The sequence below is a fragment of the Rhopalosiphum maidis genome, chromosome 3, assembly GCF_003676215.2.
Source record: "Rhopalosiphum maidis isolate BTI-1 chromosome 3, ASM367621v3, whole genome shotgun sequence".
Classification (NCBI taxonomy): domain Eukaryota; kingdom Metazoa; phylum Arthropoda; class Insecta; order Hemiptera; family Aphididae; genus Rhopalosiphum; species Rhopalosiphum maidis.
Genome location: NC_040879.1, coordinates 40,456,901 through 40,475,317, shown reverse-complemented (window position 1 = coordinate 40,475,317; position 18,417 = coordinate 40,456,901). Strand labels below are relative to the sequence as shown.

Here is an 18,417-nt window from a genome sequence, read left to right as displayed (position 1 = left end):
TAATTTTAGGATTTAAGGGAAACAATTAAAAATGGGTTGATCAATTTGAAATAATTATTCAGACAATTTTAAGCTTATAACAAAATCAAAATATAACTATATAATTATTATTTAAACAAATTGATAAAAAATTTAATTTGACTGAAAATTTGAAGTAAAAAAAAAAATATATTAGAAATATTGAGTGATTTTTTATCATTGATATAAAAAAATTAAGTATCATCATACAGAAATAATTATTTTAATAGATTTAGTTACTTTCTTTTAAAAAATTAAAAAAAATTGTATAGTTGTGTATTTTGATTAAATATTCATTGGGCCTATAATTTAACAAAGGAAAATAATATGCTAATGATTATTTTATCATTTATTATCTAAATAACATACTGAAAAAATAGTATACTATTAGAATTTAAAACAAGTTAGAATAAACTACTATCAATATTATATTTTATAACTATTGATACTATTTAAACTATATATTTTAATAGAATAAATATTTTGTAGGTATTCTTTTAGTTTTATTATTGCAATGTAATATGTACAATAACACTGATATACTAATAATAAATACAATTGATAAAAAATAATAATAATTGGTTAAATCAGGGTTTGTCTCATATTAAAAACAACTGAAATGTTATGATAATTAAATGGTTGATGTATATGATGTATATTAAAAAAGTAGGTAGATTAAATCATTTCAAATTGAGTATTTAAAAATGATAAAGAGAAATATGTTGGTGTGTTATATGTTATTGTTTATTAAAATTAAGTAGGTTATAAACGTCAAAAAGTAAAATGATGTTTGAAAAAATGTTTATTTTCTTATTAAAAAAAATTGTATTTTGTTTATAGAATGATAGTATAAGTACAATATTTTTAGAAGTTAGAGTATTGAATAAATTAAATGCAATAGCAGTATGGAAAAATAATAAATGCTTTCCAGGCGGCCTTTATTAGTGCTTTTAAATTTTGGAAGAATTATAATATTACATATAAATGTATACCATAAGAAAATATTTGAAAATTCAAGTCCAAGGTACATTTTACATAAATTAATAGTAACTGAAATACAACTTATGAATATTAAATACACTTAATAATTTTAATTTAATTGTGCAAAATAATTGTATATTTTTTGTTTTAAATGTATATACTTAAGTAGTAATAATAGCTTTTGATAACTAGTAAAGAAATATTTGAAAACTGAATTAAATCGTGTTTTTTATAAATACCCAATTGTCTTACAATATTATTTTTATTATTAAGAATAATTAGATATGTGGAGTTTACAATAATAGTTTTTAATTGTTTAAAATATTTATGGAAGAAAAATAATAAATTTTAATTTAAATAGGCTATTGATAGGGGTTATACATGGAAAACAGTAACCATTAAACTTTAGTGTAGACATAATATTATATTAATATATGGTCTCAACAAATAATAATAATAATAATTTAATAAATTAATTGTGTGAAATTTTATTCAAAACAATTTGTTAGATTTACTCAAGAAAATGAAATAATGACCACAATTTAAATAAATTATTACAACATACTTAAATGTCAATATTAATTAACTGAATGGGTAAAATTGTATAAATGATTGTGAATTTGCTTTTAAAATATTGAATTCATAGTAAAATTTACATAATATAGAAATATAAGAAATATTTGCTTATGATAATCAATTATACATTGGCAACTACAGAAGGTAATAAGATTCTTGAGTGTTATTATGTTTATCCAACTATATTCATACCTTATCTAAATATTTCAAATAAAATATTATAATAATTAGGTATTATAAATTTTAGTATAAATACAAAAAATTAAAAAAATATATAAGCCACCATATCAACATTTTTGTTAAGATGTAGGCTGATTCATTTAACACAAAATTTATTATTTAAAAAAAAAATGTTTTGAAAATAATTCTTTTACATATTATAAGTTGTTAAGAAACTACATTTTTGGAAACAATTATATTCTTTACTATTTTTTTATCATTATCAATTCTAGGCTTTTATTTTTATTTTAAAGCATTATTTGGAGAATTTCCGTCTACAAAAATCAAATTTCAGATAAGTAGTTCATTATTTATAATACTTTTAAGTATTTAAAGTTTAGATGAATGAAGAAACTTTGTAGGGTACCTCTGGTACCATCCTGCCTCGCTCATTTAAACTTAAATATCCATCTCATAAATGACTTGTCAAATATTCAATTTTTATACATTCAATTACTTCAAAAATTATTCTACTTTGGATTAAAAATTTAACAGCCCATGTTGTATTATAATAAGTATTTCAATAAAAGATAACAAATAGAAAAATATTGTTTTTTAACAACTTAAAACTTTGTAAGTAAAAATTATTTTCAAAAACTTAATAGTGACTTGAGTTAAATGTATGCACCTTTATACATAAAAATATAAGAAAAATTCATGAAAAAGGCCGCCATAGAAAAATGTTTTCCTATACAGTATATTGAGGTATAAATTGTTTACACATGTAATTATATTAGTCTATACAATTATCAGGATTAGTTTAACAAAAACATAAAAATAAATTATTTATTTACAAACACAAAAATTATTTATAAGAACATACACAATAATACCAAATTGATCACAAACATTTAATAGTATAATTCTGTCATATAAAAAATAAAATAAAAAAAGATTTGGAAGTTCATTGGATCGATAATATAATCTACTAAGCATTAAACAAACAAGATTTAAATTAAATAGTTGATTGACAAGACTATTTTTTTTCAAGCCCAAGATGTGTGAATAAGATATATTACAATAGCTATCTTGGATTCAAGTACCAAATGTTTGAAGACTAATAAAATAATATGAAAATTCAATAATGAACCATTAGAACAGTATTATTATTATAAACAGTTTACATAAAAAAAAAGTTATTTATCTATCAAATGCATAATATTACTTAAATTAATTGAAACCTTGTATAACAAACCAATAATTTTGACAATTCAAAACAATAACAGCAATGACAGAAAAGGGTATTTTAATAGTTGAAAGATTTTAATGGAAAAATAACCTACACATCAGAAGATAAATTTAGTCAACATAAAAACAAAATTTAAGTAATAATGAGATGATCAATACTTTGAATGAAGAAGGTATTTGTGAAATGTTTTATAGATACTTTGTGTTAAATTATAGTATTAGAATAGTCATTAATATTAATATTTTTGGCGTAGTTTGTATCAAGAAGCTTGCAAATATATAGGTAAATCAGTATATATCAGTTATATTGCAATTATAAACTAAAAATAGTATGTTATTTTCAAAAATTGTATACTAACAAAATGTTGATGATAATTAACTTTTATAATTTACTATTATAATTATTAATTTATGTGAATTTTAATAAATATTTACTTCATTTCTTATATTACTAAAATTGTTTGTATTTTAAATTCAGATAAATTAACAGAAGGTTAGTTATAACATAAATGTACTAATCAATTTAAACATACAATTTAAAAAAAAAAATTGAGGATACTAAAAGACTTAGATAATGTACCAAAACGGTTATTGAGTAATTAGTCAAACTACTTAACAACTACTTTTATACTACATACTGGTTCATAAATTACGATTGAGAAATTAATACTCCATTTTGTTTATTTGGTGAAAGAGCATTTCCATTAGGTAAAGTTAGTGAATTGTGACTACCATTTGCCACATTATTTATACTGGTAATAGAACTTGATGGTAATACATTAAAACAGCTTCCTCCAGACATAAGTTCCAAAGCTCGATATAATAATAAATAATTTTCCTGTTAACAATAAATAAAATAATAGTATACTTAAATATAATGGCTTTTAAAATTTAACTTACTATATCCTTCCAAATGCCTGGTCTTTGATTATGATAAAGTTTAGCATATAATGAAATATCGCCTACATTTTCATGTTGTAGTTGTTTACCAATAGTTGTTAAACAACAAAATATTGCTGCTTCTGTTCCACCAAATCTATAATAAAGTTAAACTTAAATAAGCTAATTACATTTAAAAATTTTACTTATTAATTACAGTATCAAGTGAATATTTTGAATTCCAAAATTTAAAAAATTTAAAATAATTATCTTGAATTGTAAAATAAAAGAATAATAAATATAACCTTTAAATATTAAGAATTAACAATATGATTACATTTGTATTTTAATACTTAATTATTTTAAGTATCATTAAAAGTAAGCTAATATCATCTGTATATTATTAATATTGACACTTTTTATAGTATGCTTTATTATAATATACTGTAAATTAGTATGTTTTAGAGTAACATTAAATAGAATAAATACTTTTATAAATGTTGCTATCAATAGCATGCTACTATTTACTTATAAATTATTATACAACTGAAAATATAAAATATAATAATATGTTCAAATTCCTAATGGTATTTTGTATTACTACTATTTTATATTTGTATACATTTAAGACATAGAAATACTCACTTATCTACTACAACAATAGGGCCATTTTGGTATTCTAAATGCCACATTTGTACAATTTCTAATAATTTAATCAACGAAGATAATTCTCTGACAGAATATTTACTGTGAATTAATCTAACTGGAAGCATAAAATCATCTTGTACAGATTGAATGACAAGATCTCTTGTTTCATAATCATCTCCTATTTTGTCTTCTTGAACACTTTTAACTTTAAAATTATCACTATCTAATGTTGTATCCGAGTCCACAGGCCAAAATTTAACAAGTGATTCCTATATGTTAAAAATAAAAATATATTTTTTAGTTAGTTTTAGATTATTAAAGTAAATATAACAAACCGTGTCTTCACTCATATCAGTTAATATTACTACAGTCTGTGCATTGTGATCCCAAAGCATTTGCCAAAAATCTAAAACTGTATTTTGAAGAGGATGTTGTGTGACAATAAATTCTCCTAGACGTTTAAACCCTGAAAATATATACAATGTCATATTAAGGTTGTATAATTTTATATTAGAAATATTTGTTATGATCATAATTTATATTGAAATTTATAATTTTTTTTATACATGTGACTGTGAGTAGGCCCAAAGGCCTAGTTAGGTTATTAGTTTAGAATTTGGTTTTATACACCTGTATGTTTCTACCATGCCTGGTTTAAAAGATAACTATATTTTTTTTTAACGCTATAAGAGAGAAACACCATCAAAAATTATCTTTATAAATTATAATTCATATCTAAAATAAATATTTGAATAATAAAAAAAATTTAAGCATTTTGACTACTACGAATTATTAATTATACCTTTATAAACTATCATGGTAAAGGTCAAACATATACCTATAAACATATATTATATGAATTTTTTGAGTTAATTTTAATAAAATTTAGGGTTTATGCACATAAACAGAGAAAACTAACATAACATAAAACATTAAATACTTTTGTAAGCTTATTAAAATTAATGCCAACCAAAGTAGTTAATAAATACATTAATATACCCAATTTAAAAATCAGATTTATTCAATATTTAATTATTTTAGTAGCATGTAAAATACTTACCAATTATCCATGATGCATTAATGTAATCACTTCCCTCAATCCCAGGTTTAGGTGTCAAGTGTACTCGAGAATTTTCTACAGGAACAAATTCTTGAGATCTATTTTTATTTCGATTAAAGGGTTTATTTGCAGAAAGTAACAAATATTCTTGTGGTACAAATGAAGTTATCATCTAGAAAATAATAAATAATATTTATTTAACATAATTAAAAAAATAAATATTTTATGTTATTCATACCTTATAATGTTTTTCAAAATCTGAGGCAAATGATGTAATTTTACAATCGTTTATATCTGTTTGAAGATAACTTGCTAGGGTTTTTCTATTAATACTAGAATACATACAATTTATTGCTTCTAATAAAGCGTCATGGATAAATATATATTGTTCTTCAGTTTGGACTAAAAAATTCCTTTGCTGTCTAATGTGTTTTAAGAAATCAAATATATTCACTTCTTTTTCACTTTTAATTTGCTTTAACATAGTATCTAATACAATATATGTACCAGTTCTACCAACACCAGCACTACAAAACAAATTATATTATCATTGTTCATTAGTATTTTAACTAGAAATTAAATTTAAAAAATATTTATTTAATAACATACCTGCAATGAACAACAATAGGACCAGCGTCAGGTGGATTGGCTCCAGCTGATTTATCCACAAAACTTAAAATTGGCAAAGGATGATCTGGCGTACCATGATCAGGCCAGTTAGTATAATGATATTGATATATAGTTCTACCTAGTGGCATATTTTTTTTCTTTTTAGCCTAAAAACATTACATTTTAAAACATCTATTATTTTGAAAATACTTATCATAATATATTACTCGTGTATGATGCACTTGAAATGTACGAACAGTATACATAGCCATAAGTTCTTCTTTTAATAATTTAACTTGAATGAAACCATATGTTTCTATACCTTCATTTGGCCAGTATAAATCACACTTTCTCTATTAAAAAATAAATAAACAGTAAGTCTATTAATTTTTTTTGTAATTTATTTGACTTTTTTGACAAATTAAAAGTATTTTAATCAAAAGATATTTAATCAAGAATTAAAATGAAATAATCTTGTATAATTATCTATATACTAATATGTTATATTATTAACTATGTACTAAAAAACTATTAACTATTACAGTATGAAATAATAAAGAATTTATAGGCAATATGCTATTATTAATGAAAAAAATATAAGTTAATTTTAAATTTTATAATTGTTTTGTAATAGCACCCTCTAGAATAAAATATTTTAGTAAAGATGTTGATATAAATTAAATAAACTGAATTCCTATTTAAACAGTTATTATTCATATTGCTAATATTAATATATTTATTTATATCTTTACAAAGTTTAAATTTAAATAGTATATTACCTACTTGTGTATTTTTCTAAAAAAATACATTAACTATTTAGAAGTAAATATGCAAAATAACACATTAAATAATATATTATATTTTTTCTATATAAAATCATGTTTTCTTTAAGAAATTTGTAAGCAAGACACATGAGCAAAAAAGTTTATTTGAATGATAAAATAAAAATATTTTGCTTCTATTGTATGTTAAAAGCACAATAGAAAAAAGGGTATTTTATAAAATATAGAATATATTTCCCGATGTGGATATAGAAAGTAGAAATTATTACATAGCACACATTCTTTATAGTGATCAAAATCTAATATATAAAATTTCTAATGTAAAATATGAAGAAATGTTATTTAAGTATTATAGCAGGAGGGTAAAACTGAATAAAATTTTGATTTTATTTTAAGATTACAAATTATTAAAAGAATTATTTATTTTTAAGTATGATTAGAAGCTGAACTTGAGAATTTTGAGAGCTTTACTGACAACCTCAATTGATCTATTTAAAACTGATATAAAAATTAAAGTTAAACAATTACATAATATTTTTAATAAGTAGAAATTAAATTTGGAAGTTCTAGTTATTTATAAAGGAATAAATTTCAAGAAATTTTTATCACAATATATAAGTTGACTTTGGTTAAAAAACACTCGTAGAATATAAAGAAAAAACATGTAAAATAATAAATTAAGTTAATAATTAAAATAATTAAGTATTTGTAAAAATGAAAAATAATTTTATTTGCAAATTTTAATAATACTGATTCTTGAAATATATTACCCGACCACGTTCTACTAAATTTGTTATCATTACAATAACGTGAACATGTTGTTCCCACATCATTTGCCAAAAATCAATAATTGTTGATGGTAATGGTCCTTGTGTGCCAATGTATGCATTAGCTTTTTCAAAACCATCAATATAGTTAGCATTTATATAATCAGAATGACTTCCAGGCATATTATTAATATGAAGTTTAACTCTGCTATGATCGTCTGTAAATAACAATGTTATAGAAGTTATTGATTATAATATTTAAAGCAAATAAAAAAAGAACATAAGTTAGTTAAAATAGCATAAATTTGTATTAGCTAATTTTTAATTAAAATCCATTTTGTATAAGATTATACATATTTCCTATGTATACTTATATTTAGGTGTAATCCTAAATCAAGGGTACTCCTGACAAAATTAAGTTAAATTACTAACTAATAAATGGTCCAGAGCTAGTGTTCAAAAATTAAAATTCTACTCAATTAAGATCTATATACTATGCTCATCCATTTGACCCATATACTATTAAGCTAAAATGTATTATTAATTGAAAATTAAACTTGTTCAAAAGGGCTCATTATCTTCTTAAAATATAATGAAATACTAATGTAATATTTTTACTATGCTAACATTAACCAGATAATATTAAAACCAAGGCTACACAATCACACTAGCTAAAATGCATGGCTTATGTTAACATTTTATACCTATATCAGATCATATGAGAATAAAGTGCTTAATGTCAACAAAAATTAATATATCAACAGAAATATGTAATAAAACACTAAAAAAAATTCAATCAAAATTTTCAGTCATTTTAAAATACTATAGTATGAAAATAAATATATAATATACTTTGAATAAAATTATAAAATATTTTAAATTCTTTAATCTGGTAATATTATACATTTCTATACAAGAATAATTAAAATTTATTTGTTGGCCTACTGTCTTAGATCAACTATGCACTCTATTATCAATATTTTTAAACTTTCAGTACAAAATATATTCATAAATAACAGTAGCATGATGAATTATAATTTATTAACTTACAAGGAACTATGTTAAGATATCGATTTTTTGTTTTATTTTCTGGTAGTTGTGATGACTCAGTTGAAAAATCAAAATTCATGGACTCTTCTTGAATTATTTCATATTCTTTGCTAAAACCAATATCTCCATCAACATGCAAATTAGCTACATGCTTAGCAAAACCATCCACTGTCACAACATGAGATTCTTGTTTGTGCTTCCACCAATCAGAATTTGGTAATGTTGGTACAGTATGTGACACAAATGGTGGATCCTCCAGATAATAATAAGCAGCATGAAAGTATACCCTACACACAGGATGGCATCTATAGTACAAAACATTTATTTTATGTGTTACATGTAAAGAATCACACATATTGTTAGCTATGGTGATAAAAAGGATAAAGTATAAGATATTATATTGTAATGTTTAAACATATATATTTATATATAAAACAAAAAAATACTTACTGCCAAAATAATACAACAGCCACGATGAAAAGTAATCCCAATACGCAACATAAGCCAATTAAAAGAGATTTTGTATTTTCAATTAAATTATGATTATTTTTCAAAGTACTATCATTATCACAATCTTTATGTAAATAGACTGAACGAGGCTCTGAAGCTTTACCTTCAATTACATCTTTTCCAAGGTAACTATTTGTTACTCCATTTATTTTTAATTCATACATAGTATTACCTGTTAAGTTTTGAACAACATACTGAAAATGCTAAAAAATTATAGTAATCCACAATTAGTCAAATCAAATATTATGTTACGACACTATTCTTAATACTTTACATACATTTAAATTGTTACTGTCTTTTGGTAATGAATAGTTTAATTTTTTAACAAAATCAGTGTCATAAGAAACATATATAATATATTCATCTACTGATCTATAAAATAATTGAGGTTTAGTCCATTGTAAGAAAATAGATGTGCCGTTAGTTCCTGGTACACATGTAGCATTTACAATAATTGGTGGACCTGGACCATCAACATCAGTATATTGCATTATTGTATCTGAAGATTCACTTTTTATATGATTTCCACATTTGGCCACAACGTGTACTTGGTACTCAGTAAAAGGTTCTAGAAATATGTAAGTAAAAATCCAAGTAAATAAAAAAAAAAATAGAATTAAGTAACAGTAAAATATATATTATTTAAAATGTTTTGTAGTACCATTATTATATTATATTTTTAATATTATGGAAATTCAATACTTCAAGAAAATGTTAAATAATATGTTTTAGAAAATAACCATCAAAATTAACAAATTTAATTAAAATTCTAACAATATGTTGAACTTTATAATTAAAATGGAAATTTAGTTAATAATAATAGTAAATAAGTATTAGACTAGAGACTTGTCTTAAATTAAAAGATTGTAATAATAAACTAATGCTTTATTTTTTGAATAACGATAGGAAAATAATTTTTACTTAGTAATATATTTCATTTAATTTCTAAACTAATGGCTAAATTTTGGCCTTTTTTACTCAAAAATGTTTTTTTTTTTATATTTTGTTTTAAATTATATTGCCTCTAATGGGTATGCTGCATTACCACTGATATAAATTAAATGTTTGTCAGGAATAAAATAATTAAAAGGATGCAATGTGCATGAGCTGTCTCTGTTTTATGTTATTAGCTTAAATATTTGAATGAATTATTCTATTATCTTAGTTAAAGGTAAGAAAATTATCTGTGATAAAGTGTTTGATTTTTTTTGATAATTTAACTTTTTAAAGTATAATAAATATTTAAGTTAAAAATGCTCAGATCTAGTTTTAAAATTAAAATATCAAATAAAGCTAATGCCACAGATAATATTTTAACCTTTAATATTGATAATAGGTAACTCTAATATTAAAGCTAACAACACATAATTGATTTTATTGAATACAAAATCACTGTTTTATGTTAATATAAGACAAAGACAAAATAGGTAGGTATAACATCCTTTTATGAGGACGTTATACCCACATGTGTTGTCTCTGTCTTACTAATGTAGATCATAGCAAATTTTTGTTCTGCAGAACACATTTTGTGATGTTAGATTTAATAATAGAGTCAATTTACCTGTTATCAAACTTAAAGATAATGCATCTCATAGACTTTTATTAGTATTTTAATTTTTAAGCGAGTTACAATCATTTCAAAGTTTTAATATTTTACATAACCATAACTCACTTAAAAATTTAAGATATTAATAAAAGTGAATGAGACGCCCTAGATACTATTCTTACCTTAAAAATTTGAGCAAATTTACTCAAAAATTTGCTATGATAGAAATTAGTAAGACAGAGACAACACCTGCGGGTATAACGTCCTCTTAAGCATTTATTAAAAAACCTATACTATCTATAGCAGTGGTCAGAAACCCGTGGGCCGCCGCTATCGTAAACAGCCTGCTTTAAATTTTAAAATGACGAAATTTCTCTTTTTATATATTTCATTATTTTAAAGTTATAAGCAGTATTTTTTTTTCATAGTAAATAATTTAAGAATATAAAATTTTTATTTTGGTCCGGCTCATGAACTTTTTAATTTGTGAATGTGGCCAAGAATATTGCCAACCACTGATCATGGATCAAAATTTTTTTATAAAATTTGTATCAACTGTCGTTTTTCTGCTTATTTTGTTGTTGAATATTTTATTGTTTTAATATGCCAAAAGTTAAAAATATGTCACAGAATTCATGGAAAATATATTTTAAATCAATGGATTGATTTTATATTGTACAATTTATGACGTCAAAGTATTAATTGACAAAAAATTCCAAACACAGTAACAAGTCAGAATCCATAAACATAAAAATGCTTTATTAAAAATCAAAAACAATAAAAAAAAGTAAGACTTTCATTTATCAATAATAATAATTCTATTGTTAATCTTAATTTAAATTAAGATATTTTGGTCCTAATATCGATAAATATTTTATAAAATGAAGGAAAATTAATTAATAATTTATAGGCTAATATTTTCGATATAAATTGTTGCATATCATAACATTTGTAAAGAAGTACTAGCAAACTATAAAAATGTAGACTAGTAAAAATCTGAAATGAATAAAACGTTTTTAAAATATTCTAAGAGAATTACAATTTAAAAAAAAAGAGTATCCAGGATTTGCTAATATCAGTAAATACATGTTGAGATACATAAATTTATGCCTTAAAATACTATTGTACAAATTTCAATGAATTGAAATCTATAAGTGGAGAATTTAAAGAACAATTTAAATGTATGATAGTGACTAAATCTTTTTGAAATTGTATTGATACAAAATTATCTAATGTGTATTGTACCTAATTATGGATTTTTGCTTGACACAAATAAAAAACTAGAAATATGAGGTAACAAATAATATATTCTTTATAAAACATGTTGTAAGACTAAAATATAATAATTATTATTAATTCCTATATTAAGTCAGCTAAATTAATTTTACAATAAGATATGTTATTATATTACTATCACTATTACTTTAAATAACTGTTGATTTTAATAAAGATGGAAAATAATTTATACTTTAATTTTGCTAAATACATTATGCATCAATGATTTTAGTTTATTATAAACTAAAGAAATGAAAGATGGGGATGAAAGTAATGAAAGATGTTTCAGAATTAAATAACATAAAATGCTGAAGATTGAATAATATTCAACAAGTAATAAGTTTAACTAATTAATTAAATCGTAGAAGAATACAAAATTAACATTTTCGATTATAAATAAAAATTAATGTATTCAAAATATTACAAAAAATGATTTATACTTACTGAGATCTACAATTGTATATATGTGTGTATATGTCAATAATTTTGCATATGTGTTATTGTCATATGAATAATAAAGATTGTAATTGGTTATTCCATCCTCACCATCTTTTGGTGCGAGCCATGTTACTGTTATTGATCGACTGGTTACATTAGTAACAGTTAAATTTTGTGGTTTGCTTTTGGTTACTGTAATAATAAAATATATATACAATTGTAGTTGATTATAAGCTATTGAGTAAATAATAAAGTATTTAATAATAGATTTTAAAAATACAAATACAATATTTTCATTGATAAAATTATAATTAAAAATACTAATATATACTAATATAACAGTACCTAATAACAAGTAATAATTTATAATTTTTATATAACAAAAGTATATAGGTAATAGACATAATCAATTTAACTCAAAATAAGCACTTAATATCTTTCTATCATTTTAAATTAGATATTAACTTATTAAATATTGATTTTTTAATCTGAAAATTATCATTTGTATTAGATTTGATGAATAATTTAATATACAATTATTCAAACCCAATCAATATTTATAATTATTATAATTTGAATTATAATAATTGAATATATAGTTGGTACTACTTACTACCTAAATATCCACTCATACTTGCCTACCAAGCAAATGGGCTAATGCAAGTTGTACTATCAAAAATTAAGTCTATATTTAGATGTCACTGACATTTTTTTTGTTAATGGTGAGTTATACATATAATATAATTGTATTTTCTACATGAATATTTATAATAATAATCAATGATGTATTAAGTATTAAAGTGTTATTATGTAAGTATATTATTAAATATTAATATTAATCATTTATTTGTAAATTAAAATTAAAAATCTCGCTAAAAATGTAAGTAGAGGTAGTTCTAACTTCTGACACATGCTTAATACAAATGTATCAGTCACTATTTTATTAATATTATTAAAAATCTGGTAATTAAATTTAATAAATAAGCTAAAGCTTCATATAGATTGAATTTGCGTTTATTTATTTATTAGTAGTATAGATGCATTAGAATTTATATTTTATTATACAATATAATAACAGATTGGATGAGAAAAAAAATAAAATTGATAAAACACATTACTAATCATGTGACAACAAAAGACATATTATATGACCACTGTAAAAACTTTTATAAAAAAAAAATAAATATTTATTCAAGTTCTAAAATACAAAAAATGAAAATAAAACATATTATATATATGTGCATATTAATTTTAAATGGTTAAAATACAAATCTACTGATAATTAGATGTCATCAACATACAAGAATGAAAACAATTTAAGAATTGTCATTTTTTTTGTTTATAAAAATGATTTATTTTACTTTATGGTGAAATTCTAAGAGTATGTATTATATATTTGACTTATTTACTGTCGCCACTACCAAAAGGTCATTCTCTAAATTGAAATTAATTAAAAACTGTCTCCAAAAGATTAGGTTACAAGGAAGATTAACTGATATAAGTTAACTTAATACCTATTAAAGATCAAGAACAAATGAATTAGATCTTGACAAATTAAAAAATAACTTTGCAAATATGAAATATAGAAAGAAAAACTTTTTAAAATGAAACTGCTGTATAATATATATTAATGTAATATTGTGCCAAGATTGGAAAAAATTAATATACTGTCATAAATTATTTAATTTATAGTATTATCTGTTCATTTGTGGTCGGAGAAGAGGGTTAAAAATATAATGCACTTAACATAATTGGGAGCCATAATTTTGTTTTACATAAAGCCGACCAAAAATAAGTCGCGGAACTGTATCCTATACAATAACATAAGAATAACACTTAGTTAACCAAAACAAAAAAAAAGAATTTTTTTGAAAAATGTTAGTACTTATTCTCTAAAAGGATCAACACAACATAACTTAAAAAATTGATTTTAGTATTTAGATTTAATATGGACAATAATATTGTAAGGTTTTGAGTTTAAAAAGAGAAAATAGAGCATATGATATTCTAGTAAAATATGGAAATAAATCAGTTGTTTGGTTAGACTTTATTTAGATCCAACTTATTTTAATGCAATGCCAAATGAATGAAAAAATATACAATGTGAAAATATTTTAAACAATATTATGTTTTACTATTTTTTTATTTTTTTGTAAAAACAAAAATGTTTTTAACCCATTATATTAATTACTATTATAAATATACTATATTATTTTACCAAATAATAATTTAATAATTTTTATTACATATATATCATGTCTATTTTATGTTTTAGTATTAGTCTCTAATTCCATCACAAACGATGAATTATAAGTTATATAACTTAATATATTAATGAATAATGGTATGTTATGTGTAGGTATCAATTGGAACATTAAATAGAAATCTTTTAACAAGCAATAAAAATACCTACTACACCAATATAGTACCTATTTAAAGTGACATATTTAGGTCAGGGACTAGGCTATAGGAATTCTAAGGTATTTCCTAGTTGACGGACCACAGGACCTATATTATTACATCAAACATTTTTTTTTTTTTTTTTTAGATTTAAATTATATTTATGATGAAAATTATTTGATAATTAGACTTAAAATACAAAAACAGTTCTATAGCATCAAACTCTTTCTAGCATTTCAATTTAATTTCTGTCTTTAAGGGGACCTCAACTACTACAGGGCCTAAGGCAGAGGTTTTTGACCCGTGGCTCGCCTTGTCATAATGTGCGGCCCGCAATCCCATTTGAAATTTAGCATATATCTTGTATATTTCAATACATAAAAATAATTTAAAAAAAAAATGTTTATCTATACATGTTTTAATAATAATAATAGTTTGTAATTGAAAATTAAATCATAAAAATTGTAATGATAAAAACTGAATTTTTTGTATAATATATATGTTTTTACTACAAATGCGGCCCACAAGATTTTTAAAATATAATACATGGCTCGCTGCATAAAAAGGTTAAAGACCCCTGGCCTAGGGCAATCCAGTTTCATGAAAATTTTAACTACAGTATATAATTATGTATCATGATCATGCACAAATACTTTTTTAACGTGTTATATGGATGATTTAATATTTCAAACTTAATAGACTTATATCGAGCAATTTTTAAATAAGTAAATCAGTGGTATATGAACTAAAAAAAAATATTTAAAAAATATATACTAAATATGAGTTGGATATAATTCTATTGCTTACTAAAATATTATAAAAATGTATTATTATAACTAAATATTTGAAAATAAGGTAGGTACTATATTATATTGTGTTATTTAAGATGGCATGAATAGTTTTTTTAAGCTTCAGAAAATATGAGTATCCGTTAATTGGCCTTTATTTGTTTATTGATACAGGAGGTCCCTCCAAATACTACAATAAGTAATCACCATTTTAAGTTGCCATGGTTACAATTTAATACTTAAACTGATGCAGCAAACCTCATTAAATTGATACATATACATGTTGCTTTGTTAAGAAAATTACATAGGTATTCTAAGAGAGTGGAGTTAGATAAAAGTACTCATAACTCATACGAGTGCATACACTTCCATAGAATTACTAAGCAAAATCAATAAACTGTTATTGTAGCCTGGTTAATATACAAACAGACAAAACGTATGAGCCACCAGTTTGCGAGTGTAACAGAACACTGTTCACACAAATTATAAAGGGCAATAAAGTCGAAAGTGGATGTTGGTGTGGAATATAGACAGTAGTGGACTTACCCTGTGGATCGCAGCTGGTGATGTTTTGGGCGGTTGCGCGTCCGACGCAAACGTACAGGCAATTGGGACACGAGAACAAGACGAAGCCCAGACACCATGTTGCTATCCACATCTCCCGGACGGTATGTGTGTACAATATGTGCGGGCGTTCACGACGCGGCGTGGCGTACCGTCACGATGGCACCGTCGTTGTTGCACTGCCTTTTTGATTTTGGTAACGGTGGCGCGTTCATCGCATCCGCCGATTAACGACCGACTGAAGGCACGGCGCGGGCGAGCACGTCATTATTCCTATTGCAGTAGTCGTACGACACACGACGCGGTCCGCGCAGCGCAGACGACGATGACGACGGGTCGGCAATCTGATGCATCAAGGAAACCGGGCGACGCGCGCTTATAACTATTACTATTTAATATTTATTATTACTACTGTTATTTACGATTTACGGGGCCAATGGCCATGCAGTAGTAATCGTTGGCGAACGTAGAAGTTTATAATCGTAGACAAATAATATTATACCGTTCATATAATATTATAATATTATTATTATAGTTACAAACACCGTCGTACACCGCCTCAGTGTTTACGACGATAGCTTATCAGTTTATCAAGTATCAACGCCATCGCCGACGATGCCGCGGACCGAGGTAACTGCGTCGGCGCGACGGGCAACGGTGGTTTTTATACAATCGCACCGCACACTGCAATCGCAAATATATACCATATATTGTTATTATATTATCACGTATATACATATAGTGCCGGTTGCCGCTATTAGATTGAGCGTATTTCAGCCATTTCAGGCACGGCTGAGCTCACGCTGGACGGACGTACATTTTGCTAGTGCAAGTACACTCAGACACAAGGGTCGAATTCAAACCGCCTTTCTTTCTTTTTTTTTTTTATTATAATATGGACACACGGGCGTCCAACAGTGTGACCAGAACAAGCTCAATACGCGAGGTCGGTGTATAAACAAAGTAGGTTTCAAGCAAACTTCAATCATCGCCTTTGAGACAGTTTGAGTAGGCGATGTAGTTCGATGAGGGAACTAATCGAGCATTACCGGTTTTTTTTTTTTCTTACATCAGATAATATTCAGATTTATAAAATTGCGATCATAACTCATCATAACACATCATTTAAAAAGTTAAAAATAAGATTACTCAGATCCATGTATAGATGCGCAAGGGTTTGTCGTTTTAAATGTTGATGGCTACAAGTTCATTTATACAGTACTAGGTAGGTACTCATTGATAAAATGTCAGTTAATAATATTATTATTGTGAAAAACTAAACCTATAGGTATATTATTCTTGCATTGTGTTTAATTTAAATAATCAAATTGCTTACCAATCAAATATTTATCATTTTACCAATATTATTATTCATTTGTTCCTATAAAATTTGTATAAGTAATAAGTTTAATTCATCATCTTGGTTACTAGTTTAATACCGAATGTATGACTACCTACTGTGCATTGAATAAGTAATTATCGGCGTACAATTCGGGCTGTAGACGACTTACTGAAGACATGAAGTAGGTAATAATATTAATTTTATACTTATAAACTACATTCGTGAAACAAAATGTTGTACAGCACAAAAACTTTACAGCATACTTATGCGGGTGGTTGCAATGCAATGTATAAAAACTTTAAATTTACTGGGGAAAAAGATTGCATTAAAATTTAAAATATATGGTTTTTAATGTTTTTATGCATTTAAATTCATGAAAAAATATCTTTGTATGATAATTGCATCATTCTCATTTGATTTTCCCATTTAAAACTACTTTTAAAAGGAAGTTAAAATAACGATCAGTATGGCACTATTTAAGATTTAGTTTTATTAAATTCTGATTCTATACATTTTTTTTTAAAATTCTAACCGGAGTAATTAATACATTAATTTTACAATGATAAATGTGTTTCTATTTTTTTATTATTGTGTAATAATAGAAGAAATTTTAATAGGACAATTTTACGTAAAACCAGTTTTTGACTTAACCGATTTCAATTTGTTATATAATCTAATAAATAACCGTAGATACATGATTAAAATTTAAAATATTTTGACACTTTTTAAACTACGCCTATTTATATATAATATTTGAATTATTTTTTTTAAATGCTG

General features: G+C 24.0%; 1 protein-coding gene across 1 annotated transcript; it reads right to left on the bottom strand.

Moving 5' to 3' along the window:
• Nucleotides 1-3,446: 3,446 nt before the first annotated feature.
• Nucleotides 3,447-16,811, bottom strand: LOC113559313 (tyrosine-protein phosphatase 99A-like). Its single transcript, XM_026964989.2, has 14 exons — nucleotides 16,281-16,811; nucleotides 12,553-12,738; nucleotides 9,566-9,855; nucleotides 9,228-9,490; nucleotides 8,778-9,082; nucleotides 7,731-7,945; nucleotides 6,406-6,531; nucleotides 6,179-6,345; nucleotides 5,808-6,096; nucleotides 5,570-5,741; nucleotides 4,845-4,975; nucleotides 4,507-4,778; nucleotides 3,883-4,018; nucleotides 3,447-3,820 (listed from the first exon to the last, which is right to left on the bottom strand). Exons 1-14 carry the CDS (start codon nucleotides 16,390-16,392, stop codon nucleotides 3,632-3,634), a joined length of 2,853 nt encoding a protein of 950 aa, XP_026820790.1. The 5' UTR covers nucleotides 16,393-16,811; the 3' UTR covers nucleotides 3,447-3,631.
• Between the last annotated feature and the right edge of the window lie 1,606 nt (nucleotides 16,812-18,417).